Here is a 24,961-nt window from a genome sequence, read left to right as displayed (position 1 = left end):
GATATACTTTGAAATTCAAATATAAAATATTGATAGAATGAAAGGTTGGACTTGCATGCAGAAATGACTAATTTTTATAAAAATGTGGGTAGAAAAAATGTGTAGTTATGACTGGGTTTGTGATAATTAACAATGACAACAAAAACTCTTCCTAGTGGCAGCTCTAATTAATAGTATCTGTAATTAAAATCATGTCCTTGCAGCAAGAAAACTGTTTGAATTTCTTAGAGTGACCTTTTTGTGTTCCTCCTGGGGGCATGGTGGCTAAGTTGATATTGATTTTATAATGAGCTCTGGTTTGTTTAATAAGAATCTGTAATCCCAACAATAAATGAAATGTGTGCTTTTCTTCAATCCAGATTAATAAAAAGAATAGACGGGAAACTTTTCCTTCAAAAATATGATCTAGAAAAAATTGGGAGTGAAATAATTGAGAAAGTTTTCTGTTGGGCTTGTTTTTGAGACCATTGCCAAGTCCCTTTGATCAAGCTACCATGGTAAGGTCAGGTCTGCTCCCATCCGAGCAGTGAGTCCCTGCTAGCTACTGCAGTAAGGTGAGGTCTGCTCCCATCCGAGCAGCAGGCCCCTGGAAGGCCCATGTGCTGCAGAGTCATGTTGCTTTGGCTTGTTTGCAGCAGGACAGGACCCAACACACAGGGCTCATGTGGTTGTCAGTTTGGGGTTTAGCTGGGTGCACTGAGGGCTCACAGTTGTGGAAATATAAAGCAGATGTGACTGCATCAATAGGGCCTTAATGCTCTGGATTTTCCAAAGCTGTCATTGAGACAACCTTCATGTTTTCAAATCTTCTTGAAAGTATAAAAGAATGGACTCTTGAGAGCCTTGAGATGACTTAGCTAGAGAGTGTGCCAATCACGACAGCGAGAGTTCAATCCACAAACAGCACACGGTGGAAGGAGTGACAAACTCTCACAAACTGTCCCCTGACCCCCCCCCCCCAGCATGGCATACCCCCTTGATAAACAAATGCAATAAAAACTATAAACATGTAACTATAAATTTCAGGGAAAGGATCTTCTTAAATTAATAATCTATTGCTAAATCTACTTGAGTGGTCAAACACTTGCCAAGCATAGATTTAATTGCCAATTCCTGTGTGCGTGCATGTGTGTGTGTTTACATGAGTGCGTGTGTGTGTGTGTGTGTGTGTGTGTGTGTGTGTTGGAGAGAGGCAATTGCTCCTCTGTATTTGCTTATTCCGTAATTGAGACTATGAATAGAATTTGTTGTATTTTACTTCACTGATCATAGGGACAACTGAATGGTTTGCTACTGTTCTTTATTTCATGAGAACATGATAGAAAATGGTTCATTAAGTTCATAAAGGCAAAAGGTTATTGTGTAAGTAGGTTAAGGGTTACCCGCGGATGGTGGTAGATGACAGTACACTAAGTTTGGTCGCTAACAGAATGTGATGTTACATTGGAAGTGAAAGAACTGAGTGTTTATATGGGGAGGACACAACACAGAGCACAGGAATTCTGCTAGTGAAAAAGAGGGAGGCATAGAGGTAAGGCATTGTGGGCAGTGTGGCGCTGTGGGCAGCTGGGCGCTGTGGGCAGTGGGGCGCTGTGGGTGCTATGGACAGCGGGGCGCTGTGGGTGCTGTGGGCAGTGTGGCGCTGTGGGCAGTGGGGCGCTGTGGGCAGTGGGGCACTGTGGGCAGTGGGGCGCTGTGGGCAGCTGGGTGCTGTGGGCAGTGGGGCGCTGTGGGTGCTGTGGACAGCGGGGCGCTGTGGGTGCTATGGGCAGCGGGGTGCTGTGGGCAGTGTGGCGCTGTGGGCAGCTGGGCGCTGTGGGCAGTGGGGCGCTGTGGGTGCTGTGGGCAGCTGGGCGCTGTGGGTGCTGTGGGCAGTGGGGCGCTGTGGGTGCTATGGGCAGCGGGGTGCTGTGGACAGTGTGGTGCTGTGGGTGCTGTGGGCAGCGGGGCGCTGTGGGCAGCTGGGCGCTGTGGACAGTGGGGCACTGTGGGTGCTGTGGGCAGCGGGGCACTGTGGGCAGTGGGGCACTGTGGGCAGCGTGCACAGCCTCTGGTTGTATGTAACCTTCCTTTCACTTCACAGCACCAAAGAGAATTCTCATGTTCTTGCTTAGACAGCACTAAGGTCAGTGTGGTGGCAGGACTTTCCCAAGAGGATCTGGGAGGTTCCTCCTGCGGTAGGCCCTTTATACAACACCTTGTGTAGCAGAGGTGGCAAGCTGTGCCCTCCACCCACCACATAACCATGGAGGCCATAGGTTGTGGCCTATCCTGGTGTCAAGAGTTGTAAATGACCATCTTGAAATAGCCTCAAAACAGTCTGGAGTGTGATTATCTCTAAACACGTTCACCTTTTCTATCTGTGTATTCGTATATACATGTCTCACACCGTATGTGTGTGTGTATGAGAGAGAGAGAGAGAGAGAGAGAGAGAGAGAGAGAGAGAGAGAAAGAGAAAGAGAGATATTTGTTTTCTATTGGAAAATCAAGCCTTTTAGAATAAAAAATAGATTTATGATAGATAGATAGACAGACAGACAGACAGACAGACAGACAGACAGACAGACTGAATGCCACATGTCTTCAGGAACCCACAGAGGCCAGAAGAAGGCATCAGATTCCCAGGAGCTAAGGCTGAAGGTGGTTGTGAGCCACCCAACATAGGTGCCTGGAGCCACACTGGCCCTCTGAAAGAGCAGGGAGCTCTCTCAACTTCTGAGCTCTTTCTCTAGCCTCCTGAAGATCAAATCTTCTTGACAGATTCTTACTTTTGATCTTGTTCCAGGGTATCAGTCATGTCAGATAATTCAGTGACACTTAATTTGTTCATGCCTTTACATTTTGGGTCTGACAGCTTCCGAGCGCTGTGTGCTCTGTCAGGACTTTCCCCGGGATTGCAGCAAGCCTTGTTTGTTTTCCTCTGAAAGTCATAATGCATGCTTGGGTGTAATCTGTCCTTCATGATCTCAAAAAAAGGGAAACACTTTGTTGCGTTCTTTCTAAGTTGGCTTCACGTGCTGTGTGTGTGCCTGTGTGCACAATGATATGCCTGTATGAGCACATAGGTGTGTATACCACACCTTGACAGGCACAAAATCTTGATGGTCAGCACCAGGGCACCTCTTACCTCTCCTTCATGCAGGTGCCCTACTTCTCTGGAAGACGGTTAGGTAAAAACTGTGCCAAAAATAAGTTGTTAGATGATTAGAAGACACTCTCCCCTTTTCTCTCCAAGTCCCTTTGAATGCTGCATCCATTTCCTTGAGGCTTTGATCATCTCTGAGCGGCGAGTTTAGTATTCTGCTGGCCCACTCTCGCTCCCCGACACAGGGGCAGAGACTCCTGCAGAATGTTCAGCAACTTCTCTTTTGATGGTTTATTTCACAATACCCAGCAGGCCTCCTTGCATATTTGGAGACCTTTGGAACCAAACCCAGAGGAAAACGTGCATCGAGCTATGGGACCGCCTGCAAACAGAGTCACTAAGCGTGCATCATCTTGGTTGCTGTGGCTCCCATTAGCCAGTGATTATTAATGTAATGACAGAGCATGTGATTGCTGCTTTGTGCACCCATGCTGATGGACCCACTCACCTCTCCTGAGGGAGGCTGACTTCCATAGGAGAGGACAGGTTACACGTTGGTTCATCCTCCTATGAATTAGTAGACCCTTCTTTGTCTAGGTGAGTTCAATCTTCCATAATGGGTGTAATCACTAGTCATGCAAATGGGGAAGGGATCGGATGCCTCCCAATTAAGTCAGAAACAGCAAATTTCCCCCAGATGCCCTTGACCCCAGCACAGGTTTCAGGAAAGTCTTTTCCATTTGTCTTGTGATAGCTATATGAGTGAATTTATGAGTAAATTTTCAGGTTGAAATACTATTTTTGTTCAAATATCCCAGAAGCAAAATCTCTCCTGTTTCAAAATTAGACAGGACATCCTAACATGTAATGTTGATAAGGACAATTTTGTTTACTGAATAGTGAACCCTAGGAATTAGTGTTCCTGTCTTATCTTTGCAAAAGTTCCTGAGTGTAGGCAGAATTCTTACTACCTTTCTGTATGGCCAGTGGAGACTCCAGAGGAATGTCTCCACCTGCTCAGAGCCTATCCTGTCCTGAAACAATCATGGACATGCTATAAATTAAGCAGATGCTAAATGACTGTTTAATTGGCACCAAATTGCCTGTGTCTTGGGGTTGGAATGTGACCACGCCAAAGGGAGAGTTGCCCATCAGTCCCCCTTATCCGAAGCAAGTCTCTTCCCCATGTGCTGAGCTTCATTGATCAGAATGCTTCTGTGAGCTCAGGTCTGAGTCTTTGCTCAGAGACAAACTATTTGGAGTTCAATCTTCTCATAAACCCTAAACATCCAAGCATATAGCTCCCAAGTCAGTGACTACAGGTCTGTTCTGCAGAGATGCCTGGGCAAAAATGTTTCCTCAATCACAGCTCCTGAAATGAGACAGATCTTCAGAGAGTTCCAAAGTCTGAAGGATGGCCAGAGCAAAGTACAGCTTGCCACCTGTTTTAGACCACAGGCCACTCCCCTTAGTCAGATTTAAAACAGCAAGTCACTTAGTGAGACAATAGAAATAAGAAAGATTGGAGTCATTAGTTCATGGGCATTCTGAGGTTAATGGCTTCTTTTTGTTAATATGGTACTGTTTGATTTTATTTCTTGTGGATTATTAACAGACCTGTATTTACTTAAATAACAGTTCCTAGGAAGCTTTGTGTGGGGCATAGGAAAGAATGCAGGGCATTAACCCAGTCTTACTATACCTGAGGTAACTTTTCTGGCTTCCTTTCTGCAGTCTGATGGTCTGGGGTGGGTGGGTGGCATCTCTGGGAAGTGTGAGTCCTCTCTAAAGCATTACCAGACTTCTAACTTACCTTGCTAATGCTACTCCTAGAATCAAAAGAAAGCACCTCTTGCAAAATTGGGAGCTGCTTAGCTTGCCACTGCTCAACCAGGGAGGCCCTTCTAGGGTTCCTTCTGATTTTGTTCCCTTAGGAAGCTTTGCAAAAAATGGCCATAGTATCACTTATGCTGAAGAGCTGAGATCCTGGCCACCAAGTTTGACCAGAGGGTAAAATAATCACCAGAAGACCAATGACTTGATCTGCATCCCCAGTGGACAGAGACAACAATGTCTGCTTGTCGAGACCTTCATTGGATGTCATCTGTCAGGGTCCAGCTTCAACAGGGTCTGCATATTCCAGGAAAGGGGTGTGAGGATTAGGAATATTAGATAGGAAGAACAGAGATATGAAAAAAAGAAAAAGGAACAGTTATGCAGAATGGAACCAGGAGGGCAATCTAGTGAACACTGAATTCGCCCGTGTTTATTTTCCATATGCTTACATACCCCAAGGGAGTAAGAAGGCAAAAGACTGCTTTTGCATGATACAAAGAAAAAACAGAACAATTACTTTAATACTTGAAACATCAACCCACTGTATCCTGAGTTAAGTATTCTGTTGTTTAGGGAGGACATGCAGAGACTACACCTTAGACCAAGCAAGTAGGCAGCCACTCCCTGGGTCAAACTTCCTGTCATATACTTGAAGGAGCAGGAATAGGTTTGAATTCTCTGATCCTCAGTCAGGGTGGAATTTATTCACCTCTGTGGGCCATCTCAATACCCAAAACACCAAGTAACCACACCCTAGGTCAGGACATCTTATTTCTAGCCACTCCTTAAGTCAGACGTCTGTCAATAACTTGGAAAGAGCAAGAGTAGGCTTAACCTCTGACCTTCAGTCAAGGTGGAGCAGACCCACTGCTGTGGGCCCCCACACCTGCTCATAGACCATGTAAGGGCAGCAGCCTCCCAGAGAGGTACTTGGACATTGCACTCACCTGGCACCTCTCATCAAAGTCCTTCCATGGTAGAAGTTCTCCAGGAGGGAGGGAATAGGGATACCTCTCCCCTCTTGGCTTTTACTGTTTGGAAATGAGAAGTTAGTCACAGCGAGCATCTAAGTGGAACTTGTATGACGCTGAGGTGAGGAGAGAAACTGATCAGTCCTCTGGCAGGCAGGGTCTCTTGTGGGCAGCAACTTACCAAAGTAGGGGGTCATGGAAGGACAGGGGCCAGTCATGTAGCATGTGAGCAAGGCATTTATAATATACTGAGATGCCTGGGTTCAGGCAGGCTAGGGAGGAAGGTAGGAATCATGGGTCCATGTCAGGCTAGTGCAGTGGGGAAGACTGGTTCTGTCCACTAGGAAGGATGCTTGGAAGCCGATGAAAGGACAGTACTGTCTGTAGGGCTCTCATTTTCAATGGCCAGGGGAGAAGAATCACATTCTTTTTCTCCTTAACTGCCAGGTTCTTTCCTCTGCTTAGCCCTTTCTGGATTATTCATTTTGTAAATTTCTTCCTCTCTCATTACTTTAACTCATAGCCAAAGGGGCTTTATAAAGTATGTATTGGCAGGTGATGTACCCACATAATTGTGTGGAGTCCTGTCATACACCTCTCTATTTTGTTATATGTTTTCCCGTAGATGGGATTCCTTTGGCTTTCAATTCTGAGTCAGAGAGTGAAGTGTGCTTTTCAAACCAAGACTCAGAAGAACAATCTGCAAAGAAAGTCCATATTAGGAACAAGGAAAGATCCTCCACAGAGAAGGGAGGCCTTTGTAAAATGTAGCTAGAGAGGCTAGGATGTGATTCTCCCAAGTCTAGGGCCTTCAGATAGTGCTGGGTGCTGGTCAGCCTTAAGGCTCTGTGGAGACACACCCTTCAGTGCCTGGAAGGTCACACCAAGGTTGAGGGTGCCTAGGTGGGAAATATTAGTGACAGGAATCCCAGCGTTGTTAGCAGCTGCCAGTTCTGGGTCAGAAACTGAGTAGCTCAGGAGTGACAGAAGTCAAGAAGTGGGTTTAGCTGGGGTTTACAAAGGAACCCCAGGAATGTGAAGACGACAGATCTCAAGGAGGGCAGTAGGAGCTGGAAGCAAGTCAAGAAGGTGTGTGTGAGCATCCAACCAGAAAGCAGATAGACCCCCACAGCACAGCTGGGCTCCCTCCGGGATAGGAGAACCTCCTAGCCAGGACAAGAGACTCCAAGCTGGTACCTCCTCAGGACAAAGCACCTTGATGTAGAGGTGAAGTACCTGTAGGGCCTGGGGTTTCTCAAGGGACCATAGCGGCTTCAGAGCAAACCCTAGGGCTACTCAGAGCAGAGCAGAGGTGCTGGGCTCCGTGGGAAGCAAGACTTCTCAGTCTCTGGCTATAAAGATAGGAGACAATGTGCTCCAGCGAATAGTGCCTCTGTGGGCCTTTCAGGAAGGGTGAGTCCAGCTCTTGACACATCTACACGGGCAGGTCAAGGGCATGGTGAGGCCGAAGGGCACAGTGGAGAGCTTCCTAGGCACACACACAGCAGCGGGTTGGCTTTGAGGAAAGCGGTTGCTCTGTCAGACCAGGGAAGTGAAAGTAGTTTGCACTTGTCCTCAGCGCAGTCAGCATGGATGAGTGAGGAGACCAGCTGGAGAGGCAGGATAGCTCCAGACTTGGGAGGGGCCTGCCAAGGATACTCCCTTGTGCTGCAGTGGCTCTTGAGCAGTTGGGAGTCTCCTGTCAGGTTTGCTGATCTCTGGAAACCCCTTGAGACAGAAGCCCTTTCCTCCTCTGCTCGGGGCTCTTCCCTATCCAGCCCTCTGTGGTAGTTTCACTGGGCGGTGGGTTCTGTCCTAAGCTCCTGTATGCATGGAATTGCCCCTGAGAAATGGACACCTCAGGAGCCATGGGTAACTTTAAGAGCTGGATTTACAGAGCTGGAATGAGACCAGAGAACTTATTTCTTCTAACAGCGTAAGAATCCAAACCAGAGGGGCTTGCTGAAGCTGGTTTCTCATGAAAGTGGCGTCAGACCATTTATGAAGGACACCAGTGTTGGGTGCCTGGTGGGAATAATTGACACTGATGATGCCAGGGAAGCTTAGGGTAGCCGGGTACGGTGTGAGGACGTGGAGCAAAAAATTAGCCAGGATACTATGCAAGCCAGTACTCTACCAGCTGAAGTACATCTGCAGCCCACACGATCTGCTTGAGCATACAAAATATTGCAACCAGCAAAATTAAGTGTCTGGATGTAAGGTTGTATGTGTCTATGCATACAGTTTATTTAATTATTATAATTTATTATAATCACATTAGCAAGTAAAGGTGAATGTCTTAAAATCCAGGACCCCGTTGTGGTGTTTGAAGACTACAATGTGACTTTGTGACATCTCTCACCAGATCAGTAAGAAAGGCTTATATGTAATATGTGTGTAAGGAGACAATCACACCAATTCTAAGGGAGCAGAAACCTGTTGAGGATAGTCAGAAGTCTGTTTTTCTTTTCTTTTCTTATATTTTCTATTCTTTTTCTCTTTCCTTTCCTTTTCTTTTCTTTAATAGAGGTAAAGATTCTTGTCATTTTTATCTTTTTTCCCCCAAAGACAGTAAAGCATAATAAATTTACAAGAAGAAGCACCCACAGAACACCCTTGTATAGGCTCTTACGATATAGTGAAGCCAGGAATCATGTGTCTGAAGTCAGCTGATGTAGTCCACGGCAAGCATGCCCCATGCCCCACACCAAAACAGAAAGGTTTTAAGTAGGAGAAAATAAAGCAGAGATTTATAAGTTAATCAAGACAGTTAATTGAGATGGGAATTATTCATACTTTGTGAATTTCCATGTTATTGCACTCCCACCCAGATCCCTGTGACTTTCTTCTCCTCTTACCAGATGCCATGGAGAAGAAAAGCACTAAGAATTAAGTGCCCCCCCCCCCCAGTGTGAAGATGAGACTCGGAGCAACTGTCCACTACTCCCGAGAGCTGCTTTGGTCCTGAGGCGGTGCTGCACTTGGGACCCAGGGACTCCCTGTTTCTACCACCCTTGATTCTTGGTTCCAGTTGGCTCCCAGGGAAGTAGTGTAGCAGAGCTGTGCTGTAGTGGAAGGTGCACTTGCCAGCAATGTCCTAGGCTAGTCTCCTGTGGATTCAAAGTGTCCCTCAGCAGCCACCTGAACTGGGGGAGGGGAGCCTCAGCACTCCCATGCTCACTGGTATCTGCATTGGGGAGGGGGAAGGGTAAGGGGGGGCTATGGGCCCCCTGGATGACGTGAGGGTCTGGAGCAGCTGCTTCAGCACACTACCCCCCATGGCCCTGCCCTTTGGCTTAATTAAGCAGCAGCAGAATGGAAGCCTGAATACCTTTTGTGTCCTCGGCCCCTCTTCTCCCAGCCTCAAACCACTCCTGCGCTCTTCTGCCCTGAGCCTTTGTTCTGACCCCCGCCCTGGGGAGGCCCTGCTTCTCCTTGGTGCCCACCATCCCCATCTGTCAGCTCTCTGTGCTCGGACCCCATCCTCGCCCAGGGGACTAACCCCATCTGAACACCGGGCAGAGTCCTGTGGCTTTCTCCCCCGGCACACTCCTAGGATTTGCAGTCAGGCACATGTGTACTTTCCACTCTTCCCATGTGACCTGCCCTCCCTCCTGCTCTGGGCTGAGGCCAGCCTGAGTTTCCCAGAGGGTGGCATCTGCACAGTCTGCAGCACCTGGCAGGGGCCTGCAGGTGATCAATGAAAACCAGTCGATAGGGTGAACCAATATTGATGCGTGAAGAGTCACTGTGCAGGGAGGACATTTCCAAGTCCTGAAAACCACCGTGCGTGACTCCTGGAGTCTGGAAGAGTGTGTGAGAAGTATTCCACAGACGTCGCCGGTGAAGATGACAGTGGTGACAATGATTGCCAATGGCCTTGTATTAGAAAGAATGCTGGGCAAGAAGATGGGGAGGAGTTCTCGTGGAAAGCATCCGTTCCCAGCCTCACTCTGTGTCATGCTCAGGCTGCCCCCAAAGACAGATGATTGATTTCTTGCTGGCTAGAGTATTTCTGACTCTCTGAATATGAAACTGAAGTATGAATGCCCATGGAGGGTGCCATGGCTGCCTTCACTTGCTGGGATTCTGAGGGCTCTGTGTACTTGGAATTCACGGCTTGCTTTCTTTTTCTTTTTTTCTTTTTTGTTTCAAGAAGAGGGGAACACTTGAAACTTCTTTGTGTGGGGAGTTCTCAGATGTTAGAGGCAGGGATTTTATTTTCCTGCCCTGCAAGCTCACCTCCTATAACACCTGGACGACTCCCAGCATGCCACATTCAATGTCCCCTCTTCTCTAGAGACCCCACGTGCAGGACAAGCCCATCTCTGCCGCAGGTTATGGAAAAGTGCATGTACTTGCAAAGTTGTTTTCTCTGCATGGTTTTACTTCTGCAACTCTTCCCTGATTTCAAGGGGCTATTCCGCAGGAAAAATGCAGATGAAATCTTGCAGGAGAAGGCTGTGGGTGAGCTCTGGGGTATGTTGGTCAGTAACTTTTGGCAGCTGCTGAACATGCAGAGTGACTTAGTTTCAAGTCCTCACCGGCAGGCCCTGGGCTGCTGCAGGTCAGAAGAGATGCCTGTGTCTTTGATACTTTGAAGTGGGGCAGGAAATTACATTCCCAGCTCTCTTCCAGGGCCATGGAGAGTCGAGCCATCTCTCATAGATCAGACAGGAAGCTTGGGTTGCTGCTGGCAGGACTTGGCTCCCGTTCCAATTGGTGGCTCTTTCAAGAACTCACACTGCTCCCTGTTATGGGGTGTCCAGGACCCCCAAAGTATGCTGTCATTCTACCTGGGTGCCACAAGCAGGTATCTTTGGAAGCCCTGATTGTGGCCCTCCAACCTGGGGTCAGGAGGCAGGCAGGAGTGATCATCTCCTTGATTTGGGAGGCAGGATGGACTGAAGCAGTGCAGCCGTGGCTCCACTGTGTCTGGCTCTGACATGTGCACAGAAGAGCAGGGAGCTGCCGGGTGCCTCCAGTAGGGATCTTGCCTTTCTGTTGCTGGTGTCCCGTGCGGCTGAGACTGTTCCAGACTGAGAGAAGCAGCGGAAGCTGTTTTTCTCTTATGTCAGTTAAAAACGTGTCTGTGTTAAGTCTTATTTGAGAAAACATCTCATAAGAAGGGGAACGGAACGTTATTCACTTCTGTTTGATAATTGCTATCCCAGTCCTGTTTGGCTTTAGTCACAAAGCTGGGACGTACAGGACCTTGGATCGCATCACACAGCTGTGTGTGCACTGCTTCAGAGCACAGGGAATCCCGGGAGGCCAGGTGAGTGGCTCCGAGGATGTCTCCCTGATGCGTGGGTATACCAGCATGTGCCCCTGTGGAAGTATAAAGCCCGTGTGTATATTGGGCACCTTGAAGCCAAGAGCTTCGGAAGAGCTACTTGGACGTGTCGGACCCATGTCAGCTGGAAGCTGGTGGTGAGGTGGCACCATTTAGGATGAGAATGGGCCTGTCACAAGTGGCGAGTGAGTGACACTCTGGGCCCTGCTGTGGCTTTTTTTTCTTTTTAGCTTGAGTAAGGAAGGCAGTGGTCGCCCTATCCGCAGTGCTCATCAGAGAGATTCTTTGGGAGTGTTTGTATAAAGTAGCCAGCCTCACTTAGGATTGAAAGTTCTCTTCCGCAACCTTTAGCTCAGGATGACATAAAAGTCACTGAAATGACATTGTGCTATGAATGAGATGTAAGTAAACAAGAAGCCCTCATGGGTGTTTTTTCTCATCCCCGAAGGCGGCACCCAACCTGTCCATGCGTGCTTTGTGAACGTCACACTGAATGTAGAACATGATTAATTTTAAACATGCCTTCCACTGGTTATTTGTATTATAAAAGTATTAAGTGTTCAAATTGGAAAGCACAAATGAGAACAAAGCAAAAGACACCTACAACTTGCCAAAGCCAAGTCTCCCTACTTGGATCCAGCCTGATTTCTTCCTTAGGCTGGATCCTGCAGTCTCCTCACATGAGGTCGGGGGAGCATGGGCTCTTCTCCACCATTTGGATCTGGCAGGCACCAGGGAACACACTGCGCCCACTGCCCTCGCCTTTGCTTAGGAGACCAGCCACCCCCAGGGCCGCTGGGCTCAGGGCTGCCTCCTAGGGCTGTATCCAGCTTGCAGAGTAATTGGCCTCTCTCCCGCCCAGCACATCATAATGAACCATTTTCCCTGTGCCTTTGTGTTTCCTCCTTACTTTTGTCCCGTACTACTAATTATGCTCCACCAATAACCCTAAAAATCCCAGGCGGCCTTTGTGTGCACACTCCGTCAGGCACAGTTTTGTGCCGATTGTTCCTCGAAAGGTGCGGGAGCGTTCCCCAGCCTTTGTAGTCCTGGTCTTTTGCCGGAATTTGAGAGTGACAGGTCTTTTCTCTGGGAGTGATTCCCGCTCTGTAATTTTCCCCGTCAGACGCAGAGCTGAGAAATGAGGCATTTGCTTATTGTGTGTATGGATGGATTTCTGCCCCCAGAATCCTATTCAACTTACTTTGCAAATTGTGCTATAAAGAAGCATAAAATACTTGGAGGACCCTGTAGAAGCCTCCCAGGGCCTGAGCTCAGCATGGAGCAGAAGCAAACGGCTGCACAGCAAGAGACAATGATGGTTTCACAAGGCATGTGTGCATCTCCGTAAGCTGAGTCTGTGTCCTTATGCCCCAAGGTCCTGTTCTGGGTGGCATAAGCTTCCCAGTCCAGAGCTGGTGCGGACTGCAGGGACTCTGCACATGCTAGTCTAGAGAGACAGTCTCCAGGGCCCCGAGCCTGTGTATAGGCCACACAAGGCACAGGTGGCAGCATTTGGGGCCCCCTGGGCTTGCACATTGGCCTCTCCAGTGGGCTCCAGATGTGATGAAAACAGTACTATACCCCAAAGATCAGTGTTTCACAATGGCTTAAAGGAGAGACTGACTGCAGGGCACAGACCCTCTGTGTCTGACCCTTCCTAGCAAGCTGTACGTATGCCAGGTGGCTGTCTTAAAATAGCGCAGCTCACCCTGCTATGGTTTAGTGATGTAGACTAGAAGCTAGGCGGTACACCGGTCACGGCACGGTGGGAGCCACAGCCCCACATCGTCACCTGCAGCAGCTTGAGGACTTCTCTTAATCTTTGAGGAACCTCGACTCACGTAACACCAGATGCTTGGCTTTCCTGCAGAAAATAATTGCAGGGTGAGCTGTACGAAGAAGAAATGGAGCTCATTAAAAGACTTTTTTTTTTCAATTTAAAAGTTTTTTTTTTAATGTGTATGAATGTTTGCCCTCATTTACGCATGTGTATTGTGTGTAAGTCTGGTGCCCTCAGAGGCCAGAATAGGGAGTTGAATCTTTTAGAGCAGGATTTACAGGTGGGGGTGAGCCTCCATAGGGATGCTGGGAACCAAACCCAGGTCTTCAGCAAGTGTAGCAGGTCCATTAACCACTGAGCCCATCTCTCCAGCCCCTTATGTTCAAAGACATCTTTTTAAACATGAAGTTTCACATGAAGATAAAGAGAAAGGCACACAAGAAGACAGCGAGGCACATCTGAGGGCATGGGCTTGGCCTCCTCTGGCCTCCGGAGTTCCATCTCTGAGGGTTGGTAAGGAATCTAAATGGGTAGGATGCTGAAACAGGACAGCCTTAGGTCATAGGGTTAAAGAGAAGCTAAAGATTTTTTTTTTTTTACTTTTACTTTAAACAACTTTTTTTTATTATTATTATTCCTAGAAAATTATTCGGGAAACAAGTAAAGCCACACTTGGAGACCATACAGACCTCAGCCTTAGGCACAGTTGATTGCTATCGTAGCATGAACATGTTCTATGGAAAAGGACCACCTCTGTCAGCAGCCATCACAGCAGATGCTGCTCACATTGGAAGCTTTGACTTCTTAACTGGTCAGAGGCTCCAAGCAGACTCCAAGGTTAAGGCCTCCTCTTCTTCCTCCACCCTGGAACTTTCCCTGTCTTTCTATGCTGACTCTACGATTATAGAACAATTGTCTTTTTTTTTTCCTTTTAAATCCTAGTTGTTATGGCTCTACCAGGAAATGGGTAAATAGAGAGGCGAGATGTCAAAATAGGTGTGATGTGGGTGAGGCTGCTGTCGTGATTCAGTAGGGACAGCCCTTATGGGTTCTTGTCTTCATGGCATTGCAGCATCCTGGAATGAGTGAGAGTCTCCAGACAGCCAATTCCCTCAGCCGCTGGTACTGCCTTCCCTATGTAGAAGAGCTGTTCTTGACTGAACGTTGAGCAGGCATCAGGCGACTTAGATCCTCCCAGAAACCTGCCAGAGGAGCCTTGTTATTGTCCCCACTTCACGGTGATTCACAGAACGCATGCATTGCCACCCAGATGTAAGCAGCAGAGCTGGGACTTCCACGTGGGCGGTCTGCTCTGGAGTCTCATCCTAAGTCACCACACACCGCACTGCAAGTGCATCTTGGCTCTCCCTCAGACCAGGCTCTTCCAGGAACAGATTCCATGCCCTCACTGAAGTCTCTTGGGATGCTTGCCTCCCAAGAGCAGAAGCAAGTCACTGACAGTTGTCACCTTGGGAGCCAGATGCAAAGTCACGCCCTTCTTCCATGGCTGACGTCATACACTTCCTGTTAGGAGCCGGACACAAATTGCCCCTAACTTCCTTGACAATTTTCTCAACACATGAGAGCCCGCCAAGAAAAACATCCAGGTGCCCTAAACTAATTGACCTCTCCAGAAAGACACAGAAGAAGCACCCTGCCCCAGACATGGATGCTGTTGTGCAGACATAGGGCCTGCTCCCCACAGACCTCAACTCATTCTAGAAAGACACAGAGTCCTTTCCTGAAAACGCCATATGACACAGTGTTCCCCTAAGCTACGTGGGAATATGTTTTAGTTTACGTACTGGGGCTTTTTCTTGTTGCGGAATAATTTGGATGAAAAAGAAAAGGGCGACAGACACAGCACAGTCTCCCTTGTTGACGTCCAGCCTTCGGGGCAGGCGGAGCACAGCTGTCTGCTCCTTTTCTCAGTGTGTACGGGAAGATCTGAAAGGAAGTCTGTGGGCTCCTCTTGACCCTACAGCAGCACCTGATACCCAGAGTGTCCTGTCAAATGGGCTTTTCTCCCTCCTGAGCAATCAGTCACCTGTTGGCTGCTGAGTCATGAGCTGCTAAGAAGCGCTGTCTTCCTGTGAACTCCAGGCTGTACTGACAGCCCTGGGCTATTTTCACTGAAGTGATGTCCCAGCTCACAGATGGCATCTTTGATAATTACTAGATTTTTACCAGAATTTGCATATATTAAGGAGTCTTTTTCTTTCAAATTAAGGTGGGTAGACACCAGCCTGCCTTCCATTCAAGAGAAGACCTATTTATCAAACTCCTCCTGTATGCACAGCAGGGCTTATGACCGACCCCAGGTGAAGTCCCGGAGCTAGCAAGGAGGTGGATGGTTTGGTTTTTCTGGGCCCATGCCTCCCTAGGCAATGCTCTGGACTTGCATTCTCTTTTAGGCATTTATAGAATTAACATGGGACTCTATTCAGGGGATGGTTTGCTGCCAAGGTTATTGATGAGAATTTCCTAACACAGTCAGGCAGTGTCCAGGCCTCCTTCAAGCATGGCCATGCAGCTTAGTTAACGTCACTAATTATTTTTTTTGCTTGGAAAAACTGTCTCCCTCACAGTTCTGCCTGGACCCACTTTTCAGACCATAACCTGCAGGACATGTGTGCTCTCCATGGTGTACTTGTCACTTGCCCATAGGTGCCTCCAGTGTGCATGACATAGCCCACCACTCCCACCAACACATGATAAACGTGGGTCATATGAGCACAGGCGCACACTGGTCACATGCAGTGCCTGCAGGATGGCTACAAAGGCTGTAACTTCAAATTCCTACACTGTAAATGTTTGCGCCTTTCATCCCTGCCTGCAGGCAAGGAAGCCCTGCCATCATTGTCACTGTGTGTGTGTGTGCACATCCTCTCAGGTGGGGACAGCGTTTCTAGGAGGAAGGCTGCAGCAGCGCACACAGGCTGCATGGGCCAGCTTTCCAGTCACGGGCGGACGGGAACACACCTCAACTGTAGCAGAAGCTTGGGTCTGCATGGAACAGGACCCAATAGGGAGGAGGAGATGACACAGTTGGCAACGTTGTTGCCAAATAAGTATGAGAACAGGGGTTTGGATCTCTAGAGACTGTAAAAAGCCAGATGCAATGATTTGTACACACACGCGCACACACGCGCACACACACACACCACGTGCGCGCGCATACACAAGCCTTACTAACAGGCCACATTGTTTCCACTGTGATGAAAAGTACAAACTTTTTCTTTCAAAAAACTAGTTTTGAAGTATAGTACGGAGAAAAGACAAAATGTGGCTTTTGTGCTGTTAACTAAGAAACCATGGCCAGCCCAGAGGACAAAGCATTAGGTCAATCTCCAGCTTCCTCCTGCTGTAATCAAGACATCAAGGCATCACTGTCCACAGTGGTCTATAGAAGGGCCTATATGGGATGCAGCTCTATACAGCCTGCTGAGGAATACCTGGTGACTAAGACACCCAGATCCCCTCTACCAGCTGATTGATAGAGTCAGACACATGCTCGCACACCACACCACACCACACCACACCATACCATAAGCTTGTCGGACAGCTGGGAGACAGTCAACATTGGGTAGTGAAAGCATCTCAGATAAAGCTACAGAGAGATGTTTGCTTCTGTTCCTTAGATGGAAGCATTAGAAGTTGCTGCCTGCTGCTACATAGTCGCAGGGCCTGTCTAGGGTGTCCCAGGTCACCCTGCGTATGTTCACTACATCACTGATGCGGCTTTCATGTCCGCATGCAATCCTTACACCAGTGCAGCCTCCCAGGCCGGCTGCTACAGGTTCCCAGGTCTCAGACCAGAAAGACTGGGAAGATGAGGCAAGAGGCAAGAACACTATGGCCCAGGTGACCAGGCCCAGGCTGCCTTGGACTGGCCCAGACTGTGTGGCAGGTTTGGGCAGTGTGTAACCCAGAGAATGATCATGGCATGACACATGCTGTCAAAAATGTCTAAGGTGCCATTTGGGACCAAGTGGTCCCTGCCTGGGCCAGGGAAGGATTTCAGTACAATGGCCTCCCCCTAACTGGGTAGAAGTATTGTCACAAGGTCACAGTCAGCCCCTGGAAGCATTTCTTCCTTAACAAGCAAGAGAGGCCATGTGGTGGACTCCAGGATTCCATAGAGGTAGAGGAGCTGGGCAACTTACTCCTGAGAGGATGTGAGCCGTGCAGAGGCAGGCACATCAGAGCAGCGTGAGGGAAGATTGGAAATGTGTCAGTGAGCAGTGCACCCTCAGGGACGAAGAGCGCCATGCTCCTTCACCTCTGCTGCCTTCTTTCTGGGCCACCTCAGCATGGCAACCCTCTCCCAGAACCCAGCCTGACCCGCCCTAGTGTTTCCTCCACAGGAGCTGTTCAGGAGTTGGCCCCATGACCATGCTGCCTGGGAGGGCCCAGTGTGTGTTCTTAGCAACCTTGTTTTACATCTTTGCCCGGCTCTGAATGTCCTGTAAGCTCAGGGAGGTCAGATCTGGGATCTTCTTCCAAGTGATGAGCAAACCAACGACAGTGAGCACCTGGCTGCGCTAGGCGAGTCCTCGGGATTCTACAGGGATTTGGTTTTTGTTTGTGCCTGTTTTGAGACAAGGGCTTTCTACGGCTGGCTATGTAGCATCAGCCTCCCTAGTACTGGGATTAGAAGTGTGCTACCGCACCCAGCTATTTAACCCTCCACAACTGTGAAGTTGGTACCGTTGTCACATTTCACAAATGAGGAAACTGAGGCACAGAGTGGTAAGACAGTGTTCTCACACCCATACAGACCCGTCTGAAGTCAGATTCCAAAGTCCAGCCCTCTAGCGGCAGGCACTGTGAATTAGTGGATAAGCGGGTGTGCGTCCTAGAAGTCAAGGGGTCAGATAGATTCTGAAGCCCTCTGCTCTGTTCTGGATCCTTGTCTACCCGTCATGCTGTATCCCAGATGACCTGGTTGTCTCTGTATCCTCAGGGCAGCTCTGTGGAAATGCAAACTCTCTCTGGCTCACCCACCGGCTCATGAAAACAGTATGAGCCCAGGAAAGCCTTACCAGGTACCTCCGTGGCTGCCTTCAGATGCACCAGTGCATCCCCAGGACATGGCCCCATGTATCTCCTGATTCCCTCCACAGCTTCACACACCCCTGGCCCAGCCCAGCACCCACTCACCAGCTACACCCTCTCATACGCCATCCCTTCCTGGAAGTTCAGTGTTTTCACTGTTGATCCTCCTGCCTCTGCCTTCCTAGTGCTGAGCTTATAGGATCGGATGCCTTGCCAGGCTTATGTGGTATTAAAGATAGAACGTAAGTGTTTCATGCATGCTAGACAAGCACGCTACCCACTGAGATACATGTCCAGCCCTAGAGGACTATTTTACCATTTACATGTATGCTCCACTCTGCTGGTTGATGTCGCAGAGCTTTCTTTGGGTTACATGCTGTTCTAAGCATTTTATATGCTTGAACTTTGAATCTTTCTTAACAACTATCATTTTCTGTTTTGAAGAGAAGAAACTAGGATTGGGGGTTTTAAATGGCTTGCCCAAATTCACGTAGAGCATATGTGTCCAAGCCAAGGTTCCATCCAAAACTGGGATCTTCTGGCGATACTTAATTCCCTTCAGGCTTCCCTCTTTGATTCATGGCTTAGGTACATGGCCAGTGTGACTTCCTGTGTCCTTCCCCAGACTTGGTCTGGGGCATACTGAACCTCACCAGGGCTCTGTTCTGTAAGGTATTGCAGAGCCTTCTCCCGGGGTCCTTTCCCAGAACCCAGTGGTAATCCTTCTGTGAGCATGAAGTGAGCAAGGCGTGCATGCACTTGGGTTGGTAGCTTGCACTGTCAACCTGAGAAGAACCTCGTGGGGAACATGGGACTTTGTTGATTTTTCTACTGTGTTTTTGAGATTGTCAGAAAATTAGCTGATTTTCCTTTCTTTCTTTCTTTTAAAGAGGAACCCATTCGTTAAAAGCTCTCTAAGGCAACAACCATATAGAAAAATAGAGAAAAAGGAGTGTCAGGACCATATGTTGGTCCTGCTGCCCTTATGGCGGAGGCCTTCCTACCCTCTGAAGGTCTCACTTTCTGGGGTTCACCTTCCCCTCTCATCATGTCCAGGGTGCCCATGATGACCTTCACTGTCTCAGTTGCTCTCAAGTCTCAAGGCTTATGTGAGCCACCAACAGCAGGGGAGGGCATGGGTGTCTGTCTACTGTAGAGAGTGAGCAGGTGGGGAGGGTCTTTGCATTTCTGCCGGCCTCTGTCTGAATAAAGCCAGCGACAACAGTGCCCTGGGGTGAGGAGAAGAAACTGGTCATAGTCTCCTACCTTCTGCCTTCAGGAGCTAAACAGGCCTTTGGGTCCTACTGTTTACTGTGTGGCGTTTTATTCTTTTGGCTTCTGGGGGGGGGGGTTCCACCACCTGGCTCCCAAATAAATCACACATGGAGGCTTATTCTTAGTTATGAATGTGTGGCCTTAGCTTGGCTTGTTGCTAGCCAGCTTTTCTTAACATAAATTATCCTGGCTACCTTTTACCTCTGTACTGTTATCTTTCTCTATTTCTGTATACCTTTCTTTCCTTCTTACTCCGTGACTGGCTGCCTGGCTCCTGATCTCCTCCTCCTCTCCTTGTCCCCTTGCTCCTCCTCTCAGGTTTCTCCTGTTTATCCTCTCTGCCTGCCAGCCCCACCTATCCTTGCTCCTGCCTCACTATTGGCCATTCATCTCTTTATTAGGACCATCAGGCATTTTAGACAGACACAGTAACACAGTTTGGCAGAATTAAACAAATGCAGCGTAAACAAAAGTTACACACCTGAAAATAATATTCCCCAAGACCTGCTGGCGAGGGCATGATTCTTTTTCCTCTGTTCTGCGGGGCTCAGCTGTTCTTTCTGATCACCTCTTCATGACATTTGTTTTGGTGACTCGAGTCAGTTTCATCTTCTCCAGATGTAGAGGGGCTCATTGTGTCTTAACTCTGGGAAGCTTCCAGACTGGAATCTTGCCAGTCATAAGGTGAGAGCTATAGGGTAAAGCCAAAGGTCAAAGTCAAGGGGTCATGTTGCCAAGACCCCAGAATCCTTGCTCTTGTCAGAATGGCAGTTGTTTGGAGGAGAAGAAAATCCCAGACTGAAGGTGTCCCCACCTTATAGTAGACTCCTGGTTTCTCATGTGACCTAGGTTCTAACGAGAAAGGAAGAGTCTCACTTTATCTGCGTCTTTGTTCTTGACCAGAATAAGACAAAAAAGTGCTTTAGCAATCTATATGATGATGGGGCTGTGTCTGCTCATGGGTATACAGGTGCATGTGTGTGTATAGGTGTGTACTCACACATTTGTTCCTAGAGCCAACTTGCTTAAGTGGCTTGTAGATCTCAGGGTATAAGAATGGTGATGCCTCCAAACACACTAATGGGCATGGTGAGTCCTTATGGGCTGTGAATTCTCACTAGTGTGAACCTTGACTGAGTAGGCAGGGAAGCAGAGGGTTGGCTTGCAGTTCTGTGGGAGTACCAAGTAGGTTTCCTTGGATGTTGCTGACCCCTGACTCTGCCCCTGGCTGTCTTGCAGGAGCTATGCCGCCAGCGTATGTCTGTCCGGCCACAGGATCGGCCTGAGGGACCACACACATCACGCATCAACAGCGTCTCTTCCCAGTTCAGTGATGGGCCAATGCCAAGCCCTTCAGCTCGGAGCAGCACTTCATCCTGGTCCGAGGAGCCCGTTCAGTCTAACATGGACATCTCTACAGGCCACATGATCCTGGTAAGGCTTGCCTCCACTAGGGCACTTCTGACTTCTGGGAATGAATGGCAGGCACTGGCAGGGTGTATGCCATCTACTGTGTCCGTCTGTCAATTGCTTCCTGACCTCAGAACTTGCTTGTATCCTCTGGGAGCCGTGGATAGAAACAAAAGGTATGTTCATCACTGAACTCTTTCTGTCCTGCTTAGAGCACATGTGTGGACACACAGAGACATGATCCCTTGGACTGGAGATGGAGTTCTTGGCATGCATGCCTTCTAGTGTTGTTGTGTGTGCCACTCCATTGGCTTTGATTAATAATAAGTGACTGCAGACCAGGCAAGAGTCGTGTTGATCAAGAACGTTCTGTGGAAATGCTTCAGGAATCTTTCTAGCCTAGACCTGAATGGACATGTGCAGCAGTCCACTTCCCAGGGGCCACATGGCTCCAGGAGGCATTCCCTCTCTGTGCTGTTTGTGACTGTCCTTGTCCTGCTTGCTTCTCTTTCTTCTTGAAGGGAGATCCCAAAATGCTGTTGTGGAATACAGGCAGTGAGGAGAGAGCATCTAACACCTGGGGCAGACAGCTTGTTAGCCACTCAATATATTAATGTTATTATAATTATATATTAATTGCACATATGTGTGGTGTTTAGTGCTTGTAGTCTTTTATGGTGACAGATGTCCTCCTAATGGATACCAGTGACTGAACTTAGATCTGACCTTTCAAGGACTCCAACATTTGCCCTTTTTAGAAAAGGAACCGAGAAGTCCAGACACACTGAGATTTGGCGCTGGCGTGAAGGAGTTAGTACATGTGCTTGTCACTAGCGGCATATTTCAGTTTGTGGGATCTGGCACACATTTCCTGACTTTGGGTCACAATTTGGTAATGCCTTGTGTCTGTGTGGTATATGGTATACATTTTTCAAGAGAAACTGTGTTTGGACATGAAAGGCAATTCTGAGTTCAGCAGGAGGGACTCAGCCTCCAAGCTGCCAAGATCTCACTGCCCTAAAGCAGGGTGGCCCAGGCAGAGGTCAGCAGTGCCACTGGAGCCCAGCACAGGCATTTCCTGAACATCGTCATGACTTCACCTGCCTACCACACTAGATCTAAAAGGGCATTCAGGTGCGTGCAGGTCCCGTTCACCCATTCTCACACCCGCTTGCCCAGACTGTAAAGCCCAGGGGAGTCAGCACCTCAGGAACGATTGCTTCCATGGCAGGAGATGTGGCTCAGCACCTCCCAGGATGCAAGCCCAGAGGCAGGATGACTCAGTCGCTGTGACCACGAAGGGTTGGGCCGTGTCGTGGACTCCGCTTTCTCTGCACCCACTTAGTATGCGGGCTGTGAAAGTCCTCTCAAGCTTTAGCAGAATAGGACAGGCCCAGGGTTGAGGCCAAGAAAGCAGGTTTCCAGCAAGCCAGGGCCCCTGTGTCGCCCCTCTCTGCACGGGCTGGAAAAGCCTTTACAACGGACCCTGACTCATTAAAGCCAAGGGGAAGGTAATTGTAGTGATCAGTCACCCTGACCCTTAGTGGAAAAGTGCTTGCTAATTGGCCAACTGGCAAGACAAGCTCGCTAAAATACATGGCGAGGATGAGTGGACCATCAGGTACATCCAGGGCCCTGGGTAGTCAGTCACAGTGCTGCTTCAGCGAAGGAAGCACAGGGGCAAAATGTGATGTCTAAGCACCTGAGCATCAAATCTGAAGAAAAAGATTGAGAGACGGTGCTTCCAGAGGACTTGAGTTCAAGTCCCAGCACCCACACGGCAGCTCACAACCATCTGCAAACTCCAGTTATGGGAATCTGATGCTCTCTTCTGGCCTCCCGGGGCACTCCACACACGTGGCACATAGCCATACATATAGGAAAACCACACATACACATGAAAATTAATTAATATTTTTGAAGACTGAAGGGAAAAATTTAACAAAAATGTTTCAACTCCAGACGGGCAATGGGTATACCCCATAAAGCCATGCTGATCCAAAAATGACTACCGGGACACATCACCAAATGGATATCTCCACTGTGATGCTGGGGTACACAGGGGCAGCAAGCATGACCACTGTGGGCAGGGGCTCAGGCTTGATCCCTGTTTCCCATTGCTTTTCCCACCCAGACTGGCCTCAGACACTCCATGTTCTATAACTTTCTGCTAGACTCACATGGGAGGAGAAGGTTTCCACCAGATAACAGACTGAACATGACTGAGCTGTGTCACCCCCAGTGGACCAGCCATAGTGACAGTCACTAGCAGAAGAGCCCAGCACCACCAACCCCAGGGAGGACCTCTGTGATCCCTGGCTCCACAGGTAAAGCAGTTGTCAGAGGAAGCACAGAAAGGCTGACTGCCTGTGTGTAGAGCCCTCAAGACAGACAGAGACAGATGGGCTGGACTCATTGTCAGGGCTCTCCTGGGTGCAGGGCACCCAGAGTTCTGACTAGAGCAGAGGGGGTATGCCACAGAAGCCTGCCTCACTTGCTGTATGCTGGTTCTGAGTCTAATGTCACATCCACCACCTTTGTCTTACTATCTGTACAATGGGCTAGGAAGTAGCACCTCTTCCAGTCCCTGTGAGGGCAAAGTGGAATGGGCTTATGAGACACACCCATGATGTGCCTGGAGACACCGCCTACCTGCAGTCATAGCAAAGCCACAAAGTTTGCCACCCAAGGCCACACTCTGCCTTTGCTATTATTTTTCTTGTCTTTATTTTCTTCAAAGGTGCCCTCTAAAATATTTTATTTTTGATCAACATATTAATTGTACATATGCATGGGGTTTAGAATGATATTTCAACATATGCACACAGTACGTGTTGATCAAATCCTTCCTTTCCTCCTCAATCCTCCTCCAACCTCTGTGCACTACCATCTAAATTCAGAGTGAGAGGGCAGCAGCCTCGGTGCAGGAGTGGAGAAGGTGTGACATTGGTACCCAGTAGATCTCCAGTCGTTGTGAGTGGGGAGAGTAGCAAGACATCGTATACAGTGAACTAAGCCAGACACAGAGGACAAGCACCATGTATGTGATCTGTCACATGCAAAAGAAAGTAGTTTTTAAAACTTTAAAGTTTCTGGGACTGGTGAAATGACTCAGGGGTAAAGGTACCTATCATCAAGTGTGACAACCCAAATTCAATCCCTGTGACCCACACAGAAGGTGGGACCAGCTTTTATTGGTCAGTCACCCTCTGACCTCTACAAGGACACATATGATACACACTAAATAAGTACATAAAATATAATAAAGTTTATAAGTTTCTCCTGGGCATGGCGGTGATTACCTTTAATACTGGCTCTCAAGAGACAGAGGCAAGAGGATCTCTGAATTAGACATCCTGGTCTATATACGGAATTCCAGGGATACACAATGATACCCTGTCTTAAGTCGATAAACAAGCAAACTAATATTTATATTTGGCTTTTAAACAGGTGTTTTAAAAGTAGAATTACCATAGAGTAGAGCTACATCAGTTTTGGGAACATATCCGAGGGAATCTCATCAACATGCAAAGAGACAACTGCACATCCATGGTTACTGTTGCACTGTTCGAAACAATCAAGTTACAGAGCCAGGCTGCACGTGCATCGGCAGGTGAATGGGTAAAGAGTGTAGGGTAGCGTTTTCATCCGCTGTAAAGAAGAATGGGACCGTGCTAGCTGTCGGATCAGGAGATAGTCGTGAAAAGACAAAATCCACTTGTTTCTCATACACAGAAGCTAGATTTTGAAAAGATATAAGTACACATGTGGAAGAGGAACGAATTGGGAAGAATACAGGTCTGGTGGGACGAGAACAAGAGAGAGTAATTGGTGTGACTTTTGAAACAGACAGACAGAGATATAGACAGCCATGAACCCTAAAGTGCTTCTCAATTATAAACACTAGATACTTTTATTAGGATTCCAAGTTTGAGGGCTGCACAGTTGGCTTAGTAGGTAAGAACATTTGCTGTATAAGCATGAGGTCCTGAATTCAGATTCTAACCCCAACTTAAAAAGGCAGAAGTGGCTGTGTGTGTGCCTGTAACCCCAGCACTGTGGGGGACAGGAGAGTGACGAGAGCTAGTGACCTCCAGGCTAGTGAGAGACCTTGTCTTAGATGACAGTGCAGAGAGCACAGGGACACCTGATGCCTTCCCGGCACTTCTCAGCACTGCACAGCTGCATGAACCCCGTGTGCTTGCACATACACCACACGCACACGCACACTGGGTGGTGACATGTAC

General features: G+C 48.4%; 1 protein-coding gene across 2 annotated transcripts in view; it reads left to right on the top strand.

The window, feature by feature from the left end:
• Ptprn2 (protein tyrosine phosphatase receptor type N2) overlaps positions 1–24,961 on the top strand; it is a 733,386-nt gene that overhangs the window by 620,263 nt on the left and 88,162 nt on the right. For both annotated transcript variants that reach the window (XM_085698049.2, XM_048437696.3), the window contains one exon: positions 20,544–20,738. In XM_085698049.2, coding sequence (XP_085554175.2) covers positions 20,544–20,738 — 195 coding nt within the window. The remainder of the gene's footprint in view (positions 1–20,543; positions 20,739–24,961) is intronic.

This window comes from Myodes glareolus, chromosome 11, assembly GCF_982192425.1.
Source record: "Myodes glareolus chromosome 11, mMyoGla1.1, whole genome shotgun sequence".
In the NCBI taxonomy this organism is placed as follows: Eukaryota; Metazoa; Chordata; class Mammalia; order Rodentia; family Cricetidae; genus Myodes; species Myodes glareolus.
This window is presented reverse-complemented; position numbering and strand designations above follow the sequence as displayed.